The 23,635-nt window shown below is 40.2% G+C and overlaps 1 protein-coding gene across 4 annotated transcripts in view; it reads right to left on the bottom strand.

The window, feature by feature from the left end:
* Nucleotides 1–23,635, bottom strand: part of Rpgrip1l (RPGRIP1 like) — a 106,577-nt gene that overhangs the window by 52,947 nt on the left and 29,995 nt on the right. For 3 of the 4 annotated variants that reach the window (XM_029480847.1, XM_029480845.1, XM_029480846.1), the window contains exons 10-18: nucleotides 21,081–21,220; nucleotides 15,814–15,825; nucleotides 15,411–15,517; nucleotides 15,001–15,051; nucleotides 14,208–14,387; nucleotides 13,539–13,656; nucleotides 10,017–10,469; nucleotides 2,890–3,041; nucleotides 115–493 (exon numbers count right to left, since the gene is read on the bottom strand). In XM_029480847.1, coding sequence (XP_029336707.1) covers nucleotides 115–493; nucleotides 2,890–3,041; nucleotides 10,017–10,469; nucleotides 13,539–13,656; nucleotides 14,208–14,387; nucleotides 15,001–15,051; nucleotides 15,411–15,517; nucleotides 15,814–15,825; nucleotides 21,081–21,220 — 1,592 coding nt within the window. The remainder of the gene's footprint in view (nucleotides 1–114; nucleotides 494–2,889; nucleotides 3,042–10,016; nucleotides 10,470–13,538; nucleotides 13,657–14,207; nucleotides 14,388–15,000; nucleotides 15,052–15,410; nucleotides 15,518–15,813; nucleotides 15,826–21,080; nucleotides 21,221–23,635) is intronic. The other variant, XM_021171160.1, reaches the window with a different exon arrangement.

Here is a 23,635-nt window from a genome sequence, read left to right on the forward strand (position 1 = left end):
TTCAAATATTGTTTAAGGTTAGGAAAATTAGTTGCTAATAAATCATAGCTGTAATGCTAAAGTATACGTTAGGTTTGCTTTTACAATTTTCTAGAATCAAGAACATATGCTTACCTGAGATACACCTGTCGTGTGCCAGGGAAATCAGAGGCACATTGACTTTTCCCATGTAAATATTCTCCTGGGTATCACTATCATCAAAAACATAGAAACTCAGAGACTCTGACTTAAGGTACCGATCCAAATCCATATTCATCGGCACTGGGAAACACATGTGGTCATCAAACTGTGGGTCATTGCTACTGGGAACGATGGCTGTATCATGGTCTGGAAAATCAAAAAACTTGTATACCACATATGCGTGTGGCTGCAGGTGGCTCGCTCGGGACTGGAGGCCGGTGCAGCATTTTACTGTAACATGAAGTTCATTCAAGTTGCCGTCTGTGGACTCTGCTGGGCTGATCCGAGCAGTTGTGGCTGCTTGCTGACTCGACTGGAAGAACATACATATTTGTATTATAGAAATAATACAATTAAAGGTAACTATCAGCTTCCAACCTCCAAACAAAAGCTTGTAAATGGACAAAACTACATATTTTCATATCAAAGTTATTTTCTCAGCATAAAAGACTCTTATTCGAAACTGACATGCTTCAGAGCAGCATGGTGAGAAACCTGAGGATACACGTCCTGTGCTACTGGAAGCAAATGCTGTAACCAAGGATATTTGTAGAAACTGGACCCAAAATCAAATGAGACAAAAGTTAATGTGATAGTCTTTAATTCTGTCCAATAACTGATGAGCCGAGTGAGTGATGGGTCCGGAAAATGTCCTAACTAGAGGAGACTCACATGCTCACCCAGAGTGTGGTGTGAGGTAGGACTGACAGGGGAAAATGCTGGATTGGGGGCGTATTCCCCATGAGATGAGCAAAGGCATCGGGCAGAGCTGGAAATATTCTACGTCCCTCTTGGGAACACCACTAAGCACACCAGATGTTAGAAAACATCTGCAGTAAGTGATAAATCTTTTATGGCTGAGATGGCCTGAGACAAACAAGTGCTAGTGTCCCGGTGCCTCCTTTAGTTTAGCACTGGAGAACTTTCTACCATGCCCACTTCTGCAGTTTCAAACCTGGACTGAGCAAGAGATGCTGATCGCAGTGCCCCCAGTGGAGACCTCTGGTGGTGTGCAGAGGGAAATGGGAACTCTGAGCAGGTAGGATACTGTTTACCCAGGTCAGCTTGCACGTAACCAAGGAAGCTCAGTTGAATGATTTTTAAAGTATCCACCCCACCCCCACCGCTGCCAAATCAATCCATTAAAGTTGAAAACAAAGAAAACACTAATTGTCATCTCTGTATCATTCTTTCAAGGTGTGCTGTGAAGACTACTACAGGAAGGTGCTCTCTGGGAAGCAGGTGCCTCCTTTGGTTTGAGAATCTACATTTAACTTGAAGTCAAAGAAAACACGCCCCGCAAAAGTAACAAAGACGACATTTCATGGACCTGTACGACAGAAATTTGGTTGGTTCCTAAGAAGCTCATACGGTTGGGAAAACACCAGAAGTTACTTTGCTCTCCACTTTTCTCTGAATACTGGCTCATTATTCTCCTTCAGACTTTGTATATTTCATTTCACTGACTGACATGGTGGAAGATGGCTGCCAACTGCTCCAAATTTTACATGTTCCAGGCATGGAGAGTCTTGCTTTCCTTTGCTCTCAGAAGGCAAAGTCTGTCTGATCCAATTGGGGCCAAGGGGCTATATCTTAATCATAACGGTTGGTCTACTGGAGGAAATGGACGGGATCACCTAACATAAACCTAGCCACCGGGTTCCAGAACCACAGACTTCCAACTGCACACAATTTCAACACTTTCCTGCGGTGCCCACTCCCTGGTGCTCCTATGCTTTGTTTCCCTTTGATACTCATGTTCTGTATAAAAGGTCATCAACTCCAGAGTTTTATGAAACTTAATTCAGTGCATTTATTGGTTCGTAGAACCAGTTGAAAATGTGGCTATTAATATTTAAAGAAATATGGTTTGGGGATTGGAGAACTGCATTTAAACTCCTGGTTTTTAGCAATAAACTATTGATTTTGTATTCTACTTTGCATTTCAAAAATCTATTGATATGAAACAGTTTGAAAGAAGCCTAGAGTGATACAATAGTTATTTCTTTAAGAACAGAATTCACTGATGAACATCTCTTGATGTGTAGTAACACTTCTCTAGTTATATTTTCTAAAAGTGTCTTGGGGAGTACTAGGGAATTTCTTTGTATCAGTGGAACACTCCGTGTCATGTAGTGGTTTAGTGACTATCTACAGGCAATAACACTGTGCAGAATGGACACACAAATGACTGTGTGCAAATACTGATGCAGTCTGAATAAGGGATGGAGCTCAGTTAATTGTACAACATGTCAATTTTTTGTCTTCATTTTGTTTTTCAGCATTGGGGAGTGAATCAAGAGCCTGGCAAGCATGCTAGGCAAGCACTCTACCACTGAACTACATCGTTAGCCCTTTCAAAAAAATACAATTCAGAGTCTTGCAAAGTTGCCCAGGCTAGTCTGGAATCTGCAGTCTTGTGCAGCCAGTTTCCTGGGCAGCTGGAGTACCACTCATGTACCCCATCCCCAGCTCGACTTTCACTTTTCACGATTATGTTGGAAGTGGGAGAAAGCAGCACAGTATACACAAGCCAACTCCTGTTCCTGTTCCTGTTACCTCCTGAGAGTCTGATGATTCTAAAATAAAAGGTTAAACAAGCCACTTGATGCCAGTATCAAAGGAACAATTTCAGTTTAAAGCACAGGATATGAGGAGATAGTATAGATTCCTGTGCTATAAAAGGGTCTTACAGTCAAACAAGCTTACCAATTGCATTTTCTCTGGCTTCTTAAAATTTGATGTTATGTATCCTAATGCCTTTGCCCGCTCACGATAAAGTCGAATAGCTTGATCCATGGGAACTCTTAATCGGAACCAGTATTCTACTGTGCCAAAATTTGGGATGTCTCCTTTAGTTCCTACATATAATCAATACATGACCCACTGTTAAAATAGTCACATAAATGAGTATATATGCGAGTAAAATATACCAATGGTATTATACATTAAAGGCATAAACTTTATACAGAGTAAAATAATACGACTTGCACAAATGATGTTTGCTTGGCAAATGACAGATGAGGAAAAGTTATGAATTTCACTGCGTGTTAAATATTAAAGAGCCATGGCAAACTATGATTGAGCTATTTCAACTGGTATCATTTCAATCTTGCATATAAAGAAAAATCCAAACACTGAATCAGATGCTCTGCGGATTCTTTTGGATACTGTGGTACTTTTCTTTAAACAAGTTGGACTCAATCTCGCCTGACATTTACAATATACAACCTCAAAATTATAAATATGACATTCCACATTCTGATTCAGCTTTTAAGGGACCGTTGGCATCTTTCCACTTCTTCAATAGACCACAAGCATATGGAAGAGGTCATAGTATGCTAAATAATGGCACTCTCAATGTGGCCTTGAATGGAGTGCTCTGTGCACTCCACTCTTTCTCTACCAAGACTTTGCTCGTGGCTTCTGGAAGATTTAACAGCCCTGCCCATCCACTGAAGAGCCGGACGTCCTTAGTGCACTGAGCAGTTCAGTCTGTCTGTTCACAAAGTGTGTAGTATGCACACAAAAGAGGTTTCTTAAGGGCAAGGACTGCAGATGCCTTCAAAATACTTCTTTGCAAGGGACTGGTACATATGGAATTGTCTAAAAGAAAATTCTATAACTTTCTCTGAACATTACTATACTAAGTATACCATGCTTACTTAATCAGTTTTTCTTACAAATGGGCTTCACCATTAATACTGAAAAATATTTAATATCTACCATTAAAAAATCCCCAAAGAAGAGTACTACTACAGACATATTTACTTGTATATACATAAGGTATCTTTGGATGAAATCGTAGCCTTTGGTGAGATTCTGGGATGGCTAAGGACAGGAGTGGATAAAAGCACTTAAGTATTTTGATTTCTGAGGAATCTGTTATCTAAGCAGTGAGTCACTCAGTCATGAAATAGAAGCCCTATTCAGACACTAAGTTGCCCTCCCTTCTCCTTCAGAGGCCTCTTACTTGGCTTCTGGACAACCACATACTCAAGTTTTCCTGCTGTGCACTGGCCCCTGTTTTCTTGGATGCTCCTTTTTCCTCTCCCTGAACCCAACCTTCTGAAGATTTCCAGTGCTCAGGCATTGGTCACATTCAACAGATTGGAAAATATCTTTTTTTTTTTTTTTGAGACAGGGTGTCTAGCTGAGGCTGGGCTCAAACTCAGTATGACCTTGAACTTCTGACCCTCCTGCCTCTACCTCCCAAGTACTGGGATTTTAGACCTGCATGCCATGTGGTAGACATCAAACCTAGGGTTTTGTACATACTATGTAAGCACCCTATGTATACCCTCAGCCTAGTGAATCCTGAGGGGATAGCTAATGAAAGGCTGAAATTAATAAATGTATCGTTACTTTTCTTACCATCCTTCCCCTGCCTAATAAAATGAGGTCAAATCATGATTTTAAGCGTCCTCTTGTTAATTTTGCTTTGGCAAGCACACACAGTAATAGGTTCACCATGACATTTTCATATGTACACACTGATACTTTGATTGTATTGCCCTTCCACGTCTCTGGCTCCTCCCCGACCCTGCTCTCCTTCCTCCCAAATGCCTCCTGTTTACATGCCCATTTATCGCATTGCCCGCTTATTCCCACATCTCTTCTACTTCCATGTCATTTATATACACATGTACAAATTTAAACATCAGTTTCTCATATGAGAAAAAACACAGTATCCGTCTTTTGAATATAGCTTATTTCTCTTAGCATAATGATTCCCAGCTCCATCAGTGTTCCTATATATATTATAATTGCATCCTTCTTTATAGCTGAATGAAAGTCCATGTGTATGTGTATGCTTTTTGTCTCCTTGGTTCCATGTCTTGGTTGTTGTGAATATTGCAGCAGGAGGGGCTAATGAAGGAAGCCCCTCTGCCCTTCAGATTCTTAGCTCTGGTATTGTGGCATCCGAGTTTCTGGGCTGTGGTGAGGCTTGCCTATTACTTTTTCTCATAGTGATAAAAACCGCATGGTATTGGTACAGAGACAGACAGGCTGATCAATGGAATAGAATTAAAGACCCAGAAATAAACCCACACACCTATGGTCACTTGATCTTTGACAAAGAAGCCAAAACCATCCAGTGGAAAAAGTAAAGCATCTTCAATCAATGGTGCCGGTCTGTCAGTAGAAAAATGCAAACTGATCCACATTTATTACCTTGGACAAAGCTCAAGTCCAACTGGATCAAGGACCTCAACATAAAACCAGATACACTCAATCTAATAGAAGAGAGAGTGCAAAACAGCCACAAACGCATTGGACCAGGGAAAATTTCCTGAACAGAATACCAATGACTTAGGCTCTATGATCAACAATTGACAAATGGGACCTTATGAAACTTAAAAGTTTCTGTAAGGCAAAGGACACTGCTAATAGGACAAAATGGCAACCTACAGATTGGGAAAATATCTTCACTGACCCCACATCCAATAGAAGGCTAATATCTAAAATATATAAAGAACTCAAGAAGTTACCTCCAAAAAAAACCAAATAACTCAATTGAAAATGAGGTACAGAGCTAAACAGAATTCTCAACAGAAGAATCTCAAATGGCTGAGAAACATTTAAAGAAATATTCAACATCCTTAGTCATCAGAGAAATGCAAATCAAAATGACCTTGAGATTCCACCTCACACCAATCAGAATGGCTAAGATAAAAAAACTCAAGAGACAGCACATACTGTTGAAGATGTGGAGAAAGAGGAACACTCCTCCATTGCTGGTGGGATTGCAAACTGGTACAAATACTCTGGACATCAATCTGGCAGTTCCTCAGAAAATTGTAAATGGTTCTACCTGAAAACCCAGCTATACCACTCCTGGCCATATACCCAAAAGATGTTCCACCATACCACAAGGACACGTGCTCCACTATGTTCATAGCAGCCTTATTTGTAATAGCCAAGAAGCTGGAAACAACCCAGATGTTCCTGAACCAATGAAAGGATACAGAAAAGTGTGACTCATTTACACAATGGAATACTATTCAGCTATTAAAAACGAGGACATCATGAATTTTTTAGGCAAATGGATGGAACTAGAAAATATCATCCCGAGTGAGGTAACCCAGACCCCAAAGGATATGCATGGTATGTGCTCACTGATAAGTGGATATAAACCAAAAAGACAGAATACCAATGATACAAGTCACAGACCAGATGAAGTTTAACAAGGAAGGCCCAAGTGAGGATGCTACAGTCCCACTTAGAAGGGGGAAGAAAATAATCAGGCGAGGAAGAGGGAGGGACCTGGGTGAGAGAAGAGATGGGAAGGGGAAAGGAGGGGCATGATGAGGTACTGGGGGGAGACAGGAGAGAAGCCCAGAGGACAGGAGAATGAGTAGAAGCAGCCTGCAGCTGTGGGGATGGGGGACTTTTTCTCTACTTATATTTAAATGTAGTATATCCTTGACCTTGACCCCACCCCTGATATTCTCTCCTCTGTTTGGCTGTGTCTAGTCTATTGGTGACATTTTCCACTGTGGGTTTTTAAATTTTTTTAAAATATATTTTTATTAGGTATTTTCCTCATTTACATTTCCAATGTTATCCCAAAAGTCCCCCATACCCTCCCCCTCACTCCCCTACCCACCCACTCCCACTTTTTGGTCCTGGCATTCCCCTGTACTGGGGCATATAAAGTTTACAAGTCCAATGGGCCTCTCTTTCCAGTGATGGCCGACTAGGCCATCTTTTGATACATATGCAGCTAGAGACAAGAGCTCCGGGGTACTGGTTAGTTCATAATGTTGTTCCACCTATAGGGTTGCAGTTCCCTTTAGTTCCTTGGGTACTTTCTCTAGCTCCCCCATTGGGGGCCCTGTGATCCATCCAATAGCTGACTGTGAGCATCCACTTATGTGTTTCCTAGGCCCCGGCATAGTCTCACAAGAGACAGCTATATCAGGGTCCTATCAGCAAAATCTTCCTAGTGTGTGCAATGGTGTCAGCGTTTGGAAGCTGATTATGGGATGGATCCCAGGATATGGCAGTCTCTAAATGGTCTATCCTTTCGTCACAGCTCCAAACTTTGTCTCTGTAACTCCTTCCTTTAAAATTTGAAAAACTGAATTTTTCCCTTTTACCATCTCTCTGCCTCCACCACTCCCTCCAAATCTTAATATTCTTGATGGATTTTTTTTTTTAAAATCCATTTTGCTGACTTTTTCCTCAGTGTTGTTGAACTTTTTCTCCAGGTCCTAAACTGAATTAATCTTGTCTGTGTATCTTCTTTACAGCTACTAGTAACTTTTATTAGTGAGCCCTTGGTGTCTTCACCAGTGCTCTCACCCCCTTGAGTATGTTGGTGTCCAGCAGGACTTAAGGACCTGTGAATTTTCTTTCTTTCTCCCCCCCCCCCCCCCCTCCCAAGACAGGGTTTCTCGTGTAGCCCTGGCTGTCCTTGAACTCAGAAATCCACCTGCCTCTGCCTCCCAGGTGCTGGGATTACAGGCGTGCGCCCCCACGCCTGGCAGACTTGTGATTTTGAGGAGTCATGCTTCTTCTTGCCCTTTCATGTTTCTTGTCTGTGATTTGTGTTTCTATTTGCTTGGATATTGATCCCAGTTTTATTTGAGGATTTCCTTAGTGAGCAGCTTACACTTGAGGGCCCATTCCCTAGTATCAGAGAGCAAAGGCAACTTAAATGAATTACAGTCCACTGTCACACCAGCAGCCACCACACCATGGCAGATGGGAAACTACTGTGGAGTGTGCTATCAAGTTAAACATTGTTTGGGGGAAACGTGGAAGTAGAAACAATAAAAAGGAGCTGGAGGGCTGGAGAGATGGCTCAGTGGTTAAGAGCTCTTCGAGAGGTCCTGAGTTCAATTCCCAGCAACCACATGGTGGCTCACAACCATCTGTAATAGGATCTGATGCCCTCTTCTGGTGTGTCTGAAGACAGCTACACTGTACTCATAAAAATAAATAAATCTTTTAAGAAGAAAAGGTAAACAAAGAGATCAGGGTTAAATAAAGACAGGAAAAATATGGGGCTGGGAAGAGTGTTGTGGTTGGGAAGAGAAAACAAGAGGCTAGAGAAAAAAACTAACAACAACTACCACCACCACCACCACCACCACCACCACCACCACAACAGCAGCCACCACAACCAACACAACAACCACCACCACGAGATTCCCTTCCTAAAGAAGAAAGCTTAAAAATGATTAGAAAATTATAAGGATATGACTAATGTAAAAACTCCCAAACCAGTAAGATGAAATAAAAAGTTTCCTAGAGATATAGGAGAGAGGGGGTAGATAAACACAGTCACTGGTGACAGAGAGCTATAAAGCCTGTACTTTATAAGGTAACTAAAACATAATTAAAAACATGAAGGACTTGAATGGAAGTCCCTACGTGGTTAGACCATATGCTCCCACAGGCCTTTTATTTTTATTTTATTTTATCTTATTAAAAAAAAAACATGATATTCAGGGCCAGGTGCAGAACTGCATCTCTATGAGATGTCGCTGAGGGTGGCCCTAGAGTCTCTGAAAACAATGCAGGCTATGGCCACTGCTCTTGTCCCCCAAAACTAAATGGTAAAACACTATTGGTGGGCTCATCACACACTTTGAATACAGGACATAGGAGAATGAACCTGGACCTAAGCTGGAAGCTTCCCTCTGGTGGCTTCCACAGTGCCAGACAGTGCTGCGGCTGAGAGGAGAAAAGCCATTACTGCGCACACACTGTGTGGACTTTACAGGCTATGATACTGACCTCCTGGGCAAGAAATGCCCACTGGTATGACAGGGCCATGGTTGGTTTGGAGGTAACCACCTGCTATCTGAATACATTTAGGGATTGCTCTATGGGAGAGAATATTTGCTTGTCCTGTAAACATGGTCAAAAGTATATGGGGGGATGAAAGAGGGTAATGGGCACTGAATATATATTGTATGTATATGCATACATAAATATACATATATAAAATTGTTACATTAAAAATAATAAATTAATTAAAAAATATTTTGGTAGAAGAAGAGTGGAAACATAAGAATAAAAAACAATTTTAAAAAGTTGAAAATGAAATAGATTCCCCAATAATACATGTATAAACAAAATTAGATTAAATATTTAAAGCTATAAGTAAAACCCTAAATTTCCATATTGTGAAGTGAAAACACTACTGCAACAAGTGTATGAAAAGAAAAGTATGAGACATTAGAAAAAAAAAAAAGAACGAACAAGCTGAAGTGTTAAGATGGTTTCTTTTGGACATGGTTTCAGTTATGTGCTCAGATGCTGGGGAGGGTCCAGATGAAGTGGACTCATCTTTCCTGGGATGTGTGCTGGTGATAAGTCTGATTGCTTATCATGACTCGGATGTCTGCTAGAGCTCTTTTTACCTTAGTTACTTCTCTTCTTTACATACCATGGGCCTGTGGTGGCTACTCTGAACTTTACAGTTGGTGTGTGTGCGTGTGTGTGGTCTTCCCCTCTAGGCATAGCCCTTGTCTGCCTTATTTGCCACTAACTACTATTCCTAGAATGCAGTAACAGTGTTGGCAAGTCCTTATCAGCATGAGAAATGTAGTACAAATAACATTTTAACTAAGCACGAGTATCAATCGCAAAGTAAACATTTGACTTTGTAAGTTTAATGGCTATTCATAATGGTTGTAAGCATTAATAGCTATTTGCACCATCATTCATGACACTAAAGAGAGTTCAGTCACTTGTGAGGAAAGATCACTGTCCCTACCCAAAATGCCCTTAATGTGTGAGATAAGAATAATTTAGTATGCTAGTGAATGCATAATCCAACCTAGATATTAAAACATCCAAAGAGCATAAACTGTACTTACCAACTAAGCTTGTTGTGCAAAAAATTCTACCACTTTTTTCTAGAATCTCATGGAATCTCAACTGACACGCTGCAATTGTTTCGTAATCTGTGCTGTGGGCTTGGTGGAGCTCCAGCGTGACAGTGTTCTTCTGAATGTACTGCAAAAATAAGTCATTGACGTGGACCAGATACTGAGAAGTGAAGTTATACTCCGGGTAAAGGCCTCGCACTATGGGAGTTGTCTGCAGTTCAAAGTCATAGAAAGCGTAGGTACAGAAAGTGACAAGCTCTTTATCACCAGATGCCCGCAGGACTTCGGAAGAAAAGGTGACTTTGTTGATGTGGATTTCAAATAGATTTTCTCCTCGTTCTAGGTGGATGGTTTCATCAAATTCATCAACTGAGTCATCTGGCATGATTTCTGGTTTAAATTTGTACTGCTTAGTGCCATAGGCAATATCCTTTAACTGGGCTGCAAGAGAAGACACATTTTAGAGATGTTAAAACATATGCGGATGCAAATGAGCTTCTGCAGTGGCCGGATGTCTGGGTGCTTTCAGGGACTATTCTCCATCTTACAGTCTATAACTGTACTGTTATTCTCTGCAAATGGTGCTCATTAACAACAACAAAACCCCCCAAGACTTGCTTTAACACTAGTCATTAAACAACAAAATCACAACTTCAAAATATATGCAACTGTAATTCATGAGTTTACAGTTGAAGACTGAAAATGAGAAGCAGCACACCTACAGTTGTAAGGTAGCCTTAGCCAGGAATAGGAACAAGAAAGACGAGTCAGAGCTGAGGTCACAGGCACCGTGCACTCCTCCAGCTTTGCGATATCTGTTATCTTTCCTCTTGAAAAGTCAATCTCTCTTTCCCTGGATGCCACCTCTTTACCTGACTAAGACATGTCTGCTTCTACTTTGGCGGAAGTAATATTGATTATGTTAATAGTTTCATAGGCCTAAAGTAAACAGATTTAGTCTTTAAATGTGCAGTTAAAGGTACATCAGTTACATTTTATAAGGCTAATTTTATAGGTTATGCATCTTTGTATATGCACAGCTTGGAATAAAATGTGTCTCCAACTTCTCCTCTAAGATCCCTCCTCTCCCCCTCCCCCGAGATCCTCTTCAGATAATGTCAGGAGGTAGTGCAGTTCTAGATCTGGCACTGCTGGGCCTTCTGCTATTTCTTTTTGTTTCCACCTGATGATGAGTGCTCTCTGTTTTAAACTATTACTCTCTTTTGCTTTCGTGTCATTGTCCCCTCCTCTCATTTTCTCCCCATCCTTTGGGGTTTTCTTCTCAGCTAGTTTGCTGGGTTCTACAAAGCTAAGCAACTTTACACTCTTAGTTATTGAGGATCCCAAAAGTCTTTTGATAACAATTTATACTTATTGTTATTGATCATACTGAAAAGAAAAAAATAATTTTAAATATTCAAATATTAATTTTAAATCTTTTAATACACATAACAACCTATTACATATTAATGCAAGTCATAGTATTTATTCTTTCAAAGTTGTACTTTCCAAAAAATGAGAAAAGTGCCATTATTTTAATCTTTTCAACTTTTAAGAAATCTTTTTAAAAAATATTTTTACAAATGTCTTTAGGGTCTTGACTTAATAGAAAACACCTGGAATGTGAATCTATGGCCATGTTTAATTTGTTATGATATCAGACATCATATAGTCCCTGAGAAACCCCATTATGAACTTGTAAGAGACTAAAAATGAAAAACCACATTATTGACGCTACTCTAAGACTCTTTTTATCCTTGCAGACGTCTGCATCAGCTTAGGAGAGCCTTGGGGCTTCCCAGACTGTACTTTGAGAACTTCTTGTCTCTGAAGAAGAACTAAGTGTCTTGATCTGGTTGAACAGAACTTTCCAAGAAGTCAAAGAGCGCCCTGTACCTTCTTTTCCAAATAGTAATCAATAAAATTTGTTTAATGCAGTTTTCTTGGTTAAAAGGGAGGTCACCAAGTGAAGACTTCATTCAAGTCTCTGAAAGCCTTTACGGGCATGCTTTGCCTTCGCCCTGTGATCCATGATTCACTCCACGAACATTACCAAGCCTCTCAGGGTCCGAAGCAAACTGCTAGAAAGCAAGAACACAGATGGGGAAATGGAAGCCTTGCCCTTAAGGAACTCAGACAACATAGGCTAGTACTGGAAAGAACATGTGCCAAGAAAATGCAGGAAGCATCGTCTTAATCTTTTTGTACTGCTATCACAGACTATGGTGCTGCAGACCTGAGTCCAGGCTACTGTATTGGTTAAGCATGCTTTCTCTCACTGAGCCACATTCCCACATAAGAGATTCACTTTTCTAGTTACTTGTAAGGGTTGACAAGTTCAACTTGAATGTTCTGTATTTGGCAAGGGTCTTCTAGATATGCTATCCCAAAGCAGAAGGGACCACGTTCACTTACAATAAACCCAGTGTTTAATAGTGAATCCCACTTCTATCATAGTGGCATTGATCAACTCTCGAGAGCAGAGCCAAATGATTTAACTAAATCTTAAACATTCTGTTTGTCAACGTGATTCCATTTGGGGTTAAGTTTCCAATGGAGAAACTCTAGGGAAGACACTTATACCATAGCAACTATCAATGACACAATGACACTCTAATACCCATTCTGTCTCCAAGATGCACAGACTTCATATAGAAATTACGAAGAAATTGCATGCTTGCACACACACACACACACACACACACACACACACACACACACGGTAGGGGAAGTGACAGAAAGAAGCCAAGGGTTGTTCTGGCGTCTAGCTGGGAGAAGTGCATAGAGATAACTATCACTTGAGATGCAAAGTACAGAAACAGCTGGAGACAGTATGGCCCCTTCTGTGTTTAGATATATTCTTAGAATAGATTTCTAGATAGCCCAGGTTGCCCAGGAACCCATCATTGTGCCCAAACTGGCGTTGGACCTGGATTCCTCCCACACTGTCCTTTGAAAAGCTGGAATTACACGTGTGTACTGCCACATTCGGCTTTCTTAGATGATTTCCCTATTTGCTGAAATTTGAAAATCACTATGAGGGTATTTCAGGTAAAGGGATGGTGGCTGAGTCAATCAGAGCCAGCTTCCTGCCATTCTAAGCGCCAGATTAGATTGTGTGACACAGTAGGATATTTAATATTGTGATGTCAAGGAAGAAAAGAAGTTTAGGCCAGGAACTGGTGCTAGGACTGGGCAGAGTGAATCTAGCACAGAGCTGGCTAAGGTGCATATGGTGCATAGAAGAAAAATCACAAAGGCCACCGGTGTGAGACTTGAGGCTGTGACACTTTATATAGTGCTTTGAAAGCTTGCCTACAATCCTGAATTTGAAAACAGTAAATTCTTGAAAAATCCTACTAAAAATTCCTGAGTAGAAAAGAATCAGATGAAATAAGTCTTTCTGGTAATTTATTCCAGCTTCAAATTGGGGGAAAAATGAGCAGGAAGATACTGCGATCAAGGGTTTGGAAGGCATTTTCAACTGCCATAAAACTGTGCACATTGTACCTTCAAGCTTTTGGATGCGTGCAGCCCTGATATCGAGAAGATGAACATATTGTTCCACTTTGAGTTCATAATCTTGTTGCAAATTTTCCATCTTCTGAGTCACTGTTTCAACTTCCATCTAAAAATAAGAGACAGAGAGGTTCAGTGCTTATGATTATCCTATTTGCATCTGTCAGAGGGCCTTTGAGCCGAGCATTTTAAGATTCTGCGTTAAAGCTTCCATGCTAGGAATCAAACATTTCTAGATAAAAATTTAAAGCTACCATGCAATGCATCAAGCACTTCCAGTTAATTTTCAAAACCAGGATGATTTTGAACCTCTTTTGGATGGCTATCGGAAACTCTAAACCACGGTGCCCTCCTGTCAGAGCTGACAGTGTGCTGCTTCCTTTGCTGCGGCTGACCTGGACAGCCTGGCGGGCTTCAGGATGAAAACTGTGACAACACTGAACACAGGGGAGATTACTGCCACTAGGCTCCTCCAAAGCCAAGGCTTGAATCATTTGTTTTTATACTCTGCATCTCAACTCTCTAGTTACAGGGCTAAAAGCCAGGGATATATTAATAATATTTAATAGTAGGTGACCATAGATAATAAAAGATAACACAAAACGTTTCTCTGAGAAGACAACCATCAGGAGAATATCACAGAAAGTAGTGAGACGGTACCTGATAGTCTTTATTTATTTTATGTTGCATAATTAACATGTTTCTTGTCTTTTCAAGTTCTTGTACTGTTTCTGCATGAGTTGCTTGAAGCTCTTTCATGGATCGGTCTAGATCTTTATTGATTTTGCTGTCCACTTTTTCTAAAAATGAAAGATCTCCATTTTTTTGTTCTTTTTGAGCCTAAAGTAAAATCACAGTTTTTAAAAATTGAAACAAGGATGTACAGAATATGGCCATATGATTTAACATGATAAATCAAGAAACGTTCAGTTGAATTCATGATCTTCCATTTTTCTACTATGACTAAAACAGTGCTAATATATACAGATGCACAGACATTTGGAACAATTACAGAGAAATAAAAAGAGTTTATCACCTTCATAACAAAAATGAAACCACATGTGCATTATGATATAAACAGAAAAAGTGTACATGTTCCTCAGAACTAGACAAGGCCTTGACTTACGGCTCAACACCTCACCTTAGAAGGCAAGCTTGATTTTACAGTGGGCAGGTAAGTGCTTGTTGAGGTCAAAGGGCTGTAAGTAAGAGTGCTGAAGTCTATTTTAATGTGCCTCTGATGTCACTATGAAAGATGCATATGCTACAACTAACCATTTCCTGAGCATTGCTCTCTCCTCCCTCCCCTACCATACACGCACTCGCACTAAGATGCAGCGCGTTTTAAAAGATGCACAAACAATTCGCTCTCTAAGCATAAGGTTGACGAAGGAAGGCCATCATGACTTTGAAGCATGAGAATGGCACTCATGTCTAAGTGTGACGCTGCTACCTTTATAAGCAGGAGCGCTTCACTGAGGTCTTCAGCATTGATGTCACTCTCCTGTAACAGAGAAAGCCAAAGCTCACAGTGAGGACTAGTTCATAGCCCAGATTCCCACCGCAGACTAGCTAGCAGAACGTACAGTGACTGAGGCAATGAACTTAAAAAACCAAGTACTCAGCGCACTTCAGCAATGCAGAATATCTTCTCAGAACATAAGCAACCAGGTATGTTAACGAATAAACCAAGTGACACTCTGTACTTCTTCCTATGCTGCACACTGTTTTTTCCTCTGTGGAACACAACAGATACACATACACATACACACACACAGACACAGACACACAGACACACAGACACACAGACACAGACACACACACACACACACACACACACAGTGAAGCGGGGAAGTGGTGCACCTGGTTGAAGAACTTCATGCGGTTCTGAAGTTCATGCAGCCGCTGCTTTTGCTGCAGACACTGCAGCTGTAGATCTCGATTCTCTTGAACCAGTTTCTCATTTTGGTCTTAAAAATAAAGTCAGCACATTAGAAAGCTAAGTGAGAATGATGTCAAAAACAAACAGTAACCTGGGTCTAGTATCGGATGGGAAAGCAAACAGCCAGCACCTCAGACAAAGGAGCAGTGGACGAGGTAGCACTGGGTACTATCATGTGTCCACCACATGGCTCACTTGCTCATCACAAACTCAAGACTGACATTCACAGCATTAACACAAGGAAACTGTGCTCTCAGACTTCAAAGGAACATTGTACTTAAAATGCCTAAAAATATGTTTCCAAGTATATGATTTTTTACTTACTTATTAAGGGTCCTGAAAGACATGTAAAAAAAAATTATCTTTTAGTGTTCTGATTGACTCTTTTGGATTTTCTTTTCCTCACTTAACATAGATTCTTTGAGTTGAAACATGATCATTTATTTTATAAACTACAAATCTACAACGTAATCAAGCACACCCCTAACAAATCTGTCCCAACAGGAGATAGACTCTAAGGCAGAGCCCGTGATAACTCATGTGCATTTTCAGTTTACGGCATTCCTGCTGTTAGAAGCCACCTTTAAGGAAAGCTCACCATGACCCACAAGCAGGACTGTCAGGGAGAAATCAAGGAAACAGCAAATTCATACACTAATTTCTTGCTATCTGTATTAAACATGCTTAATGTATAAAGGGGTGGGGGGCATGGGCTAGAAAGACGGCTCAGCAGGTAGGAGCTGTGGCTGCTTTTCCAGAGGATCTGTGCTCAATTTCCAGCAACCACATGGTACCCTAACTCCAGTTCAAGGGGATTTGCTGCCCCCTCTGGCCTCTGCAGGCACTGCATACACATGGTACACAGTGCAGATGCATCATTCTTTAGCCTGCGCTTGCTCCCATTGTCCTCACTGTGGCGTGGCAGGCAGTTACTCTGCTTTGCCCACTCCTCGCGGACTTCTAGACCATGCCATCCAAAGTGCCTCTCTCAATTTCTTTTTGAACTCAACAACTCTTGTTTATTCTAAGTCCTCATAAAAGTTGTACATTTTTGTTTCCTTTTCTTAATATAAAGGAAGCAAGTAACGCATTTGCCAAGAGTTCTTCCCGTGAATGTGTGTGCACTCTGACTGGTTGTCACACAAAAACATGTTTCTGCCTTTTTTCAAGGCTTTGTGGTTCCAAGCTATAACTACTACACACAAGTAAAAATGTTAAGTTACACAGTTAAGAAGAAATGGAGTAAATTAGAATATTTTTAATATCATGTTGTTCCTAGAAATCCTTGGGTGCATAAAGATAAAAGATACTTTACTATTAAATATAGAAACACTTCTATTATACAGATAGAAAATGAAAGGTTATCTTATGGTATGAACTGCTTATATCTCAGTAAAATAAAAGAATTTCCAAGTGTGAAAAACACCTGGAAAACATGAAGATATGGATCAAACACTTGTCTCCAAACTAAAAATTAGCATTACTAATCATTGTGAATTCTCATGAAATAATAAACCTTTTGGTTAGGGACTAAATGGTAATGTGGCACTCCTGGTATTGATCCAGTTAGGACAACTAGCAGATAGATTGCTAGTGACATAGACCAACCAAATAACAGCAAACGGTTTAACAAGGCCAGAGTAACCACAATAACAATAAAACCCAGTCACTGTGAGAGGGACGAGAACCTTAGGTGCTGCTGATAAACTAAACCACTCAGGGTCTACAGAAGCAGGGCTTCTAAGATGCCAGCTAAGGTACGAGGCAGTGGCAACCCCTCTGAGGGGAGGGGGTCCAACGACCATGTCACAGGGGTCGCATATCAGATATTTACATGACAATTCATGACAGTAGTAAGATTACAGAAGCAATGAAATAGCATTATGGCTGGGGGTTGGCACAGCATTCAGACCTGTATTAGAGGGCCACAGCAGTAGGAAGGCTGGGAACCATTGGACAAAGGGTGTGCCGCTCTGCCCACTGTGATCTTTCCTTTCTCTCTCTCTCTCTCTCTCTCTCTCTCTCTCTCTCTCTCTCTCTCTCTCTCTCTCTCAAAATGCTTTCAATTTTGTGTAGCTAAGAATATGTCAATAGGTACAAATAAAGTTGTGTTTCCATCCTTCACTCTTCTCTGTTTGGACAGCTATGTCCCCTTTCACTGATATTTTGAAAAGAGTCCATCTGTGGGACAGTAACTTAACAGGGACACATCACTAAGCACCACCGACCTTTTCTCTGGAGAATTTATGTAGATTTACACATTATATTCTCTCTTTATCAATCTGCTTATTTAGGATATGTTTTGGCCTTTAAAAACACCACACTGCTGCAGTTCAAAGAGAAAATAGGCTTGCTGAATTATAATATGAAAAATCAAAGCACTCCATACAGGATGAAAAACAAGCCCTTACCTTACGACTTGACAAAAAGCAGGTTAAGCTAAACAGCATTTTATTCAAATGAGATACAATTCTGCTCTTTAAACTTGCATTCTTCCAGCACGCCATTAATAACAGTGCAGAGAACAATTCAACTAAACAATTTTCAGAGCTCCTTTGTGCTAATATCTTCAGCTGTGATCAATATAACCATATGCACTATGCTGAATTATGCATTTCAGCTAAAGATAGAAAGGAACGTTCAAAAGCAAGCCCTTAAACACATGCAGTTCATTTAAGCATTAACCAAATGCAAACTGCATTTACATATCCTTCCCCCACAGATTCACACAATCTGAAACTAATTTGTACCTTGAATAAAGAGGTGAATATTCTCTAAAAATAATTTGCCCGTTAGATGAATGCCTACGAGAAGCCAGAGAAGCATCTTCCGACGACGGGCACTTGAATCAAGAGAAGGCGAATGTGTGAGGGGAGTTCAAAGAAAAGTGAAACCATTTCAAAATCTGCACCACAAAAAGAAACTTTCTGGATAGTCAAAGATTTCCTTAAATAGATAATTTCAAATTTTTGTTTCTTTCCCTAGGAAAATGATTAAAAGCTAGAAAAGTTATTTTTATCATTATTATTAAAAGCTTAGTCATTTAACTTTTTTTCTTAGAATTCATTTTAATAGTTTTTATAAATAAAGACCTAAATCCTTATATTTGTAAATTTAAACTATTCAGAGAAAATAACTGGGAAATCCAGTTCCTGCAACTTTTACTTAGAAAGTAACTAGATAAACATGCTACGAGTTTTTTTATGTAGGATGATGTGACTTGTGATGCCGACATTATTTCTTTACTCTTCATCATCAATGACTGTTGCATCATCTCCTGGACAGTCACACACTGAGAAACCGCAGCATGCGTTGTCAACAGGGAGAACATAGATTGAAATTCATACCAGAGGATTGACTGACGTCATAACACAGTGAGTAAACCTTAATCCGTGTGTGTGCGTGTGTGTGCATGTGTGTGCATGTGTATGTGTGTGTGCGTGCGTGTGTGTGCGTGTGTGTGTGTATGTGTGTGTGTGTGTGCGTGTGTATGTGTGTGCGTGTGTGTGTGTGTGTACATGCACACCCACACATTAACAACTTGAGGAAGAGTCACAGGTTCCAGAAGAGACTAACTTGAGGTTGCAGCATATCTAGACCTCTTCCACAGGGCACATGACATTATTTTTAATATTCAAAGGATCCTTAAAGACAAGAACTAGTGAAAACAGATGAGATTGACTAGGGATAACAGAATACCTTATCAGGGTATCTTAGCAACTATAATACTCAATAATAAGAATTCTCCAAGTCAACTAAAAACAACAGTTTAAAAAGAAATTAAGATTCTATCCCTCTTAAGAGTTTTGTTTGAGATGTCAATTCAGATGTCTGAAAGACACAAGTTTTGGAATTCTTTATATCTAAGAAATACAGAAAGAGCAGAATTAAAATAGGTATATTTCACTTCCTTTTCTCTGTAAAATTATGTATTTATTTACTCTGTGTGTGTGGGGCATGTGGAGGCCATGTGTGTATTCTGGGATCAGAAGATAAGTTGCAGGATGTGGCTCTCTCTGTGGGACTTGGGCAAGCAGACTCAGGTCGGAGGCAGGATGCTTTCACTGCTGAGTGTCTACATGTCCTCTCATTTCCCTTGTCTTTTAAGAATGAGTGACTTATCTAGTTTTGGAAAATGGAATGGGCAAAGGGGAACTCATGTGTCATCAGTGAACAAGAATTTACTGAGCAACTATTACGACAAAGCACTCCAGGAAGCACTTAAGAGTGCACATTAGAATCAGAATCCACCAGGTCGGAAACCACAGCACACTTAACTCCATGCACACTCCTCCAGAGAAACGCATGCAACCGGTCAGCAACTTAATCACTGGGTGGGTAAATCCCGACCACTGTGCTACTGGAATAAAGACTCCATTGACTCTGTGTTCCTACTGTAGGCTTGTGAAATGTAAAAAACATGTATAAGTAGTTTTAAAGTGTTATTGCTTATGGATGCACTCTGGTTCTAGGAATATTAAAAGTAAAAATTATGTTCCGTTTATTCAATAAAATGTGACCCTGTGGTAAGAGTACTAACTAAAAGTACATTTTTTTTTCTTACTAAGTCTGTATTAAACCTTTTTTTTTTTTTTTTGGTTATTGACACAGGGTTTTACTAAGTAGCCCAAGGCGGGTCTGGAACTTGCAATTCTCCTGTCTTGGTCTTCTGAGTGTTATGATTAGAGGCATGTGCCACCATGCCTGATGAATCAAACTTCTAAAATTCTCGTGTAACTGACTTGTAAATGTTCCAAAGGAGCAACCTTCTTACTATATTCCTGGGTGTATCTTATGGGTGCACACCCAGGTGCCAAACTTGAATATAAATCTCTCACCCAACACAGTGTCTCTGTGTGCACTGCGTATGCATATGAGTCAGTGTGGAATATAGCAGTCCAGACATCTTTAATTACATTTTACTCTATGAGACAAGACCTAATATGATTATGTTTAGTGATTATTCCTTATCAGTGACATTTTGACAAAGCATTTTGGTTAATAGAATAAATACAGACATCTCACTATTAGATTGCTCTGGTTTGTTCTTTCAAAACCTGCAAGAGGCTTTCTTTGGATCTTCCCCACTGTATCAGCTATTACCTGTACCATCACAGACTTCTCTAACTACTGTTGGCTTCCATGGGTTATGAGAGTAAGTCTTTTATTTGCTGTATCCTTGGAACTTAGAACAATGCTGAGCACTTGTTCAATAAATATTTGTTGACTGTGAAATAAAGAAAAGATCAGAATTTAGGGATATTAAACTAATGAAAAACAACTTGGATAAAAGGGAATCTGAGAGATAATTCTTTTGGCATATATATATATAAGGCATATATGTATGTCATATATTATACATATACCTCCCACACACACTATACATACATACATATATATGTGTGTGTATACACACACACACACACACACACACACACACACATACAGACATATATATGTAATATGCACTGCTTTGTCCCCAGGGGATAGCAGGATGACTGGCGGACAGTAGGCATACATGAAGTATTGGCTGACTCAGCAAATAAGCATCAGATGTCTGCATAAGTAAATGGGTGGTTATTTCTATGTACCTCTTTCAGTCTTTAGTTTGTCAAGGACTTCGGTTTTGTCTGTAAGATCAGATTTTAAGGCAGTTTCGAGCTGAGCAATCTGCACTTTCATCTGCTGCTCCTTTAACTTCCACTGCTCTTCATGGGCAGCACTGAAGGCACTGTAAAACACACGTGACAGGCAAGGAGAGCTGGGAAATCAGCTTCACCCGAAAATAATAAAGAGAAAGCTTTTAGTGGCACAGAGACCACTGTCATCATGTCTTAGGAATTAAGTAAACATATGCTGGTCTGCTGCTGTTGAAACCGAGGCGCCTTGCTCAGGCTGCGGTTAGGGAACATGAAAGAGTTTGTGGGATGAGCAAAGGAACTGGCCTTAATTTAGAGCTCCAAAGCCAGAGAAGTTGGCAGCGTGCAGCTTTTGTGGACTAGTAAAGGAATTCAGATACTGTACACACTCCAGAGGAGTCCACGGCTCCAAACCTCAGCAACTAACAGGCAGGGCTAGCCTCCTCCACTTACAAGAGCACTCAATACTAAGAAAAGGCATCGCCCACCTGATCTACACTTAATTCTGAGAAAACGGCAAGTCTGTAATAATTTCAGACATACTGAACCACACGGGGGTAACTGACACTAAGAAGGGGTGCAAAGGCAACTTTACCCTACAATAAATCCAACAGGCTAACTAAGAACAAATAACTTGACTGTTAACACAGATAAGATTATGAAGACAGAATTATGATTGATTCCTTAACGAAGGCATAGTGCTTTGTTCTTCTGAGATAGGGTCTCTGGCATAGGCTGGTCTTGAGCTCCCTATGTAGCTGAGAATGATCTGAATCTTGTGGCCTGGTATCCACCTCTCTAGGGCTAAGACTGTAGGCGTGTAACACTACACATGGTTATATGATGCCGAGATACAACCTGGGGCTCTGTGAACATACTCTACCAACTGAGCTACCTCTGCAGCCCAATGTAGTGTCAGTTATAGCTTAAATCTGCTAGTGATCAAGGCGTGGAAGACTAGAGGCAGCACGAGATAGGAACAACTAGATGCTGCAGAGGGAGAAAACAACCGTTTCTTTATCCAGTGGGTCTTGAGCATGGCAAACAACGGTGCTACAGCAGCTTGCTTCTCTGACATGCAGGGACATTTCAAAGGGAGAGGCCTGGCAACTCATGTTTCTGTAGCATCCCAGGTGATAGCCAGACTTCAGGAAAACTTATTTTGATCTGCATTTCAGCAGAGAACCATTATCTGTGAAGCTTGAAGTGACTGGGGAATCACCCTCAGCTCTGAGCCTTCTACTTATTTTAAAACTCAGTAAATAAAACAAAAATCTATACAGTCTGGCTTTATATTGATGAGGAAGTAAAATGAAAAAGAAAGGTATTACTGGGAATGGCTCTTAAGGCTGCCAACAAGGCCTGAGGCTTCATTCCAAAAGAGATACTTTCTGTAAAAGGCACAACTTTCAAAAAAATCTGTATTCATTTCACATTTTGAATACCTTTACTACACTTAAAATATCAGCTTGAAAATAAATGGCATTTCAGAAGCCGCTCTAAAAGATATGTTTTCCTCTCTCTATGTTCTCATTTCACATAGATCCTTAAAAACAACAACCATAGAACTGATATGCCAATAACTTAAGCTAATTTTTATCAAAGGTAGAATTACTTAGACTTAAATGAACTCCAAATCAAACACATATACTTTTAAATACTACAGATTATTTCTTTACAAATTTACTTAAAAATGAAGAACATATATAATTTCGGTGTCTAGCCAAATAAATACATATGCATGAGTGTAAGTGCATATATACATGTGAGTCTTCTATCATTAAAAACATGTACCACCCAGAAAAAAAACTTAGCATGATGAAACAGGACAAGTATACATTCCCTCAGATGCCAGCAATTAGAAACAGTAGTGTTCTAACAGTATGCGCACTGCAGAAGATCACCAGCAGCTAATCTGGCAGGGACATCAGAAGCGGTGTGTGTTTAAATTAAGAGCAATTTAGCAGCCTGGTTTTTCCAAACCCACAAAATACTGGTGTAAATCAGCATAAGTCAATCTGAATTTAGTCCGCTGCTATCTTCCCTCTAAATTTAGGCCTACATTCCACTGCAGTTTCATGAGGAATTCCTTTTGAATTTACTATATTCCTCTCTGCTTGGAGCCATCTGCGTAGCTATAAATGGTGAACCACATCTGGCTCCATTTTCATTGTAAGGGCTGTATACATGATTAAATCTGCATATGAGGGGAGTATTTAAGAACGTTTTATTCATGGAAATGTTCTGTATTTACCACCAGGGGCAGTGAAGGGAGGACGACTGTCTCTGTCCCCACTGCCCTGGCATGTTCTGTGACAGCCTCCAGGATGGGCTGGTGTTGCCTGTGCTCAATAGCATGTCCACTAGCTGCTCTGGGTCTCAAATATACTGTTAATACACACTCTTGATTAAAACATGATATGGTCAAAATAAAAGCTAAAGAAGTCTTCTCTACTCTCTCATCTTCTTTCTCACAGAAAAACTTTGTTGCTTTGACATTCCAGGCC

The sequence above is a fragment of the Mus caroli genome, chromosome 8, assembly GCF_900094665.2.
Source record: "Mus caroli chromosome 8, CAROLI_EIJ_v1.1, whole genome shotgun sequence".
NCBI lineage: Eukaryota > Metazoa > Chordata > Mammalia > Rodentia > Muridae > Mus > Mus caroli.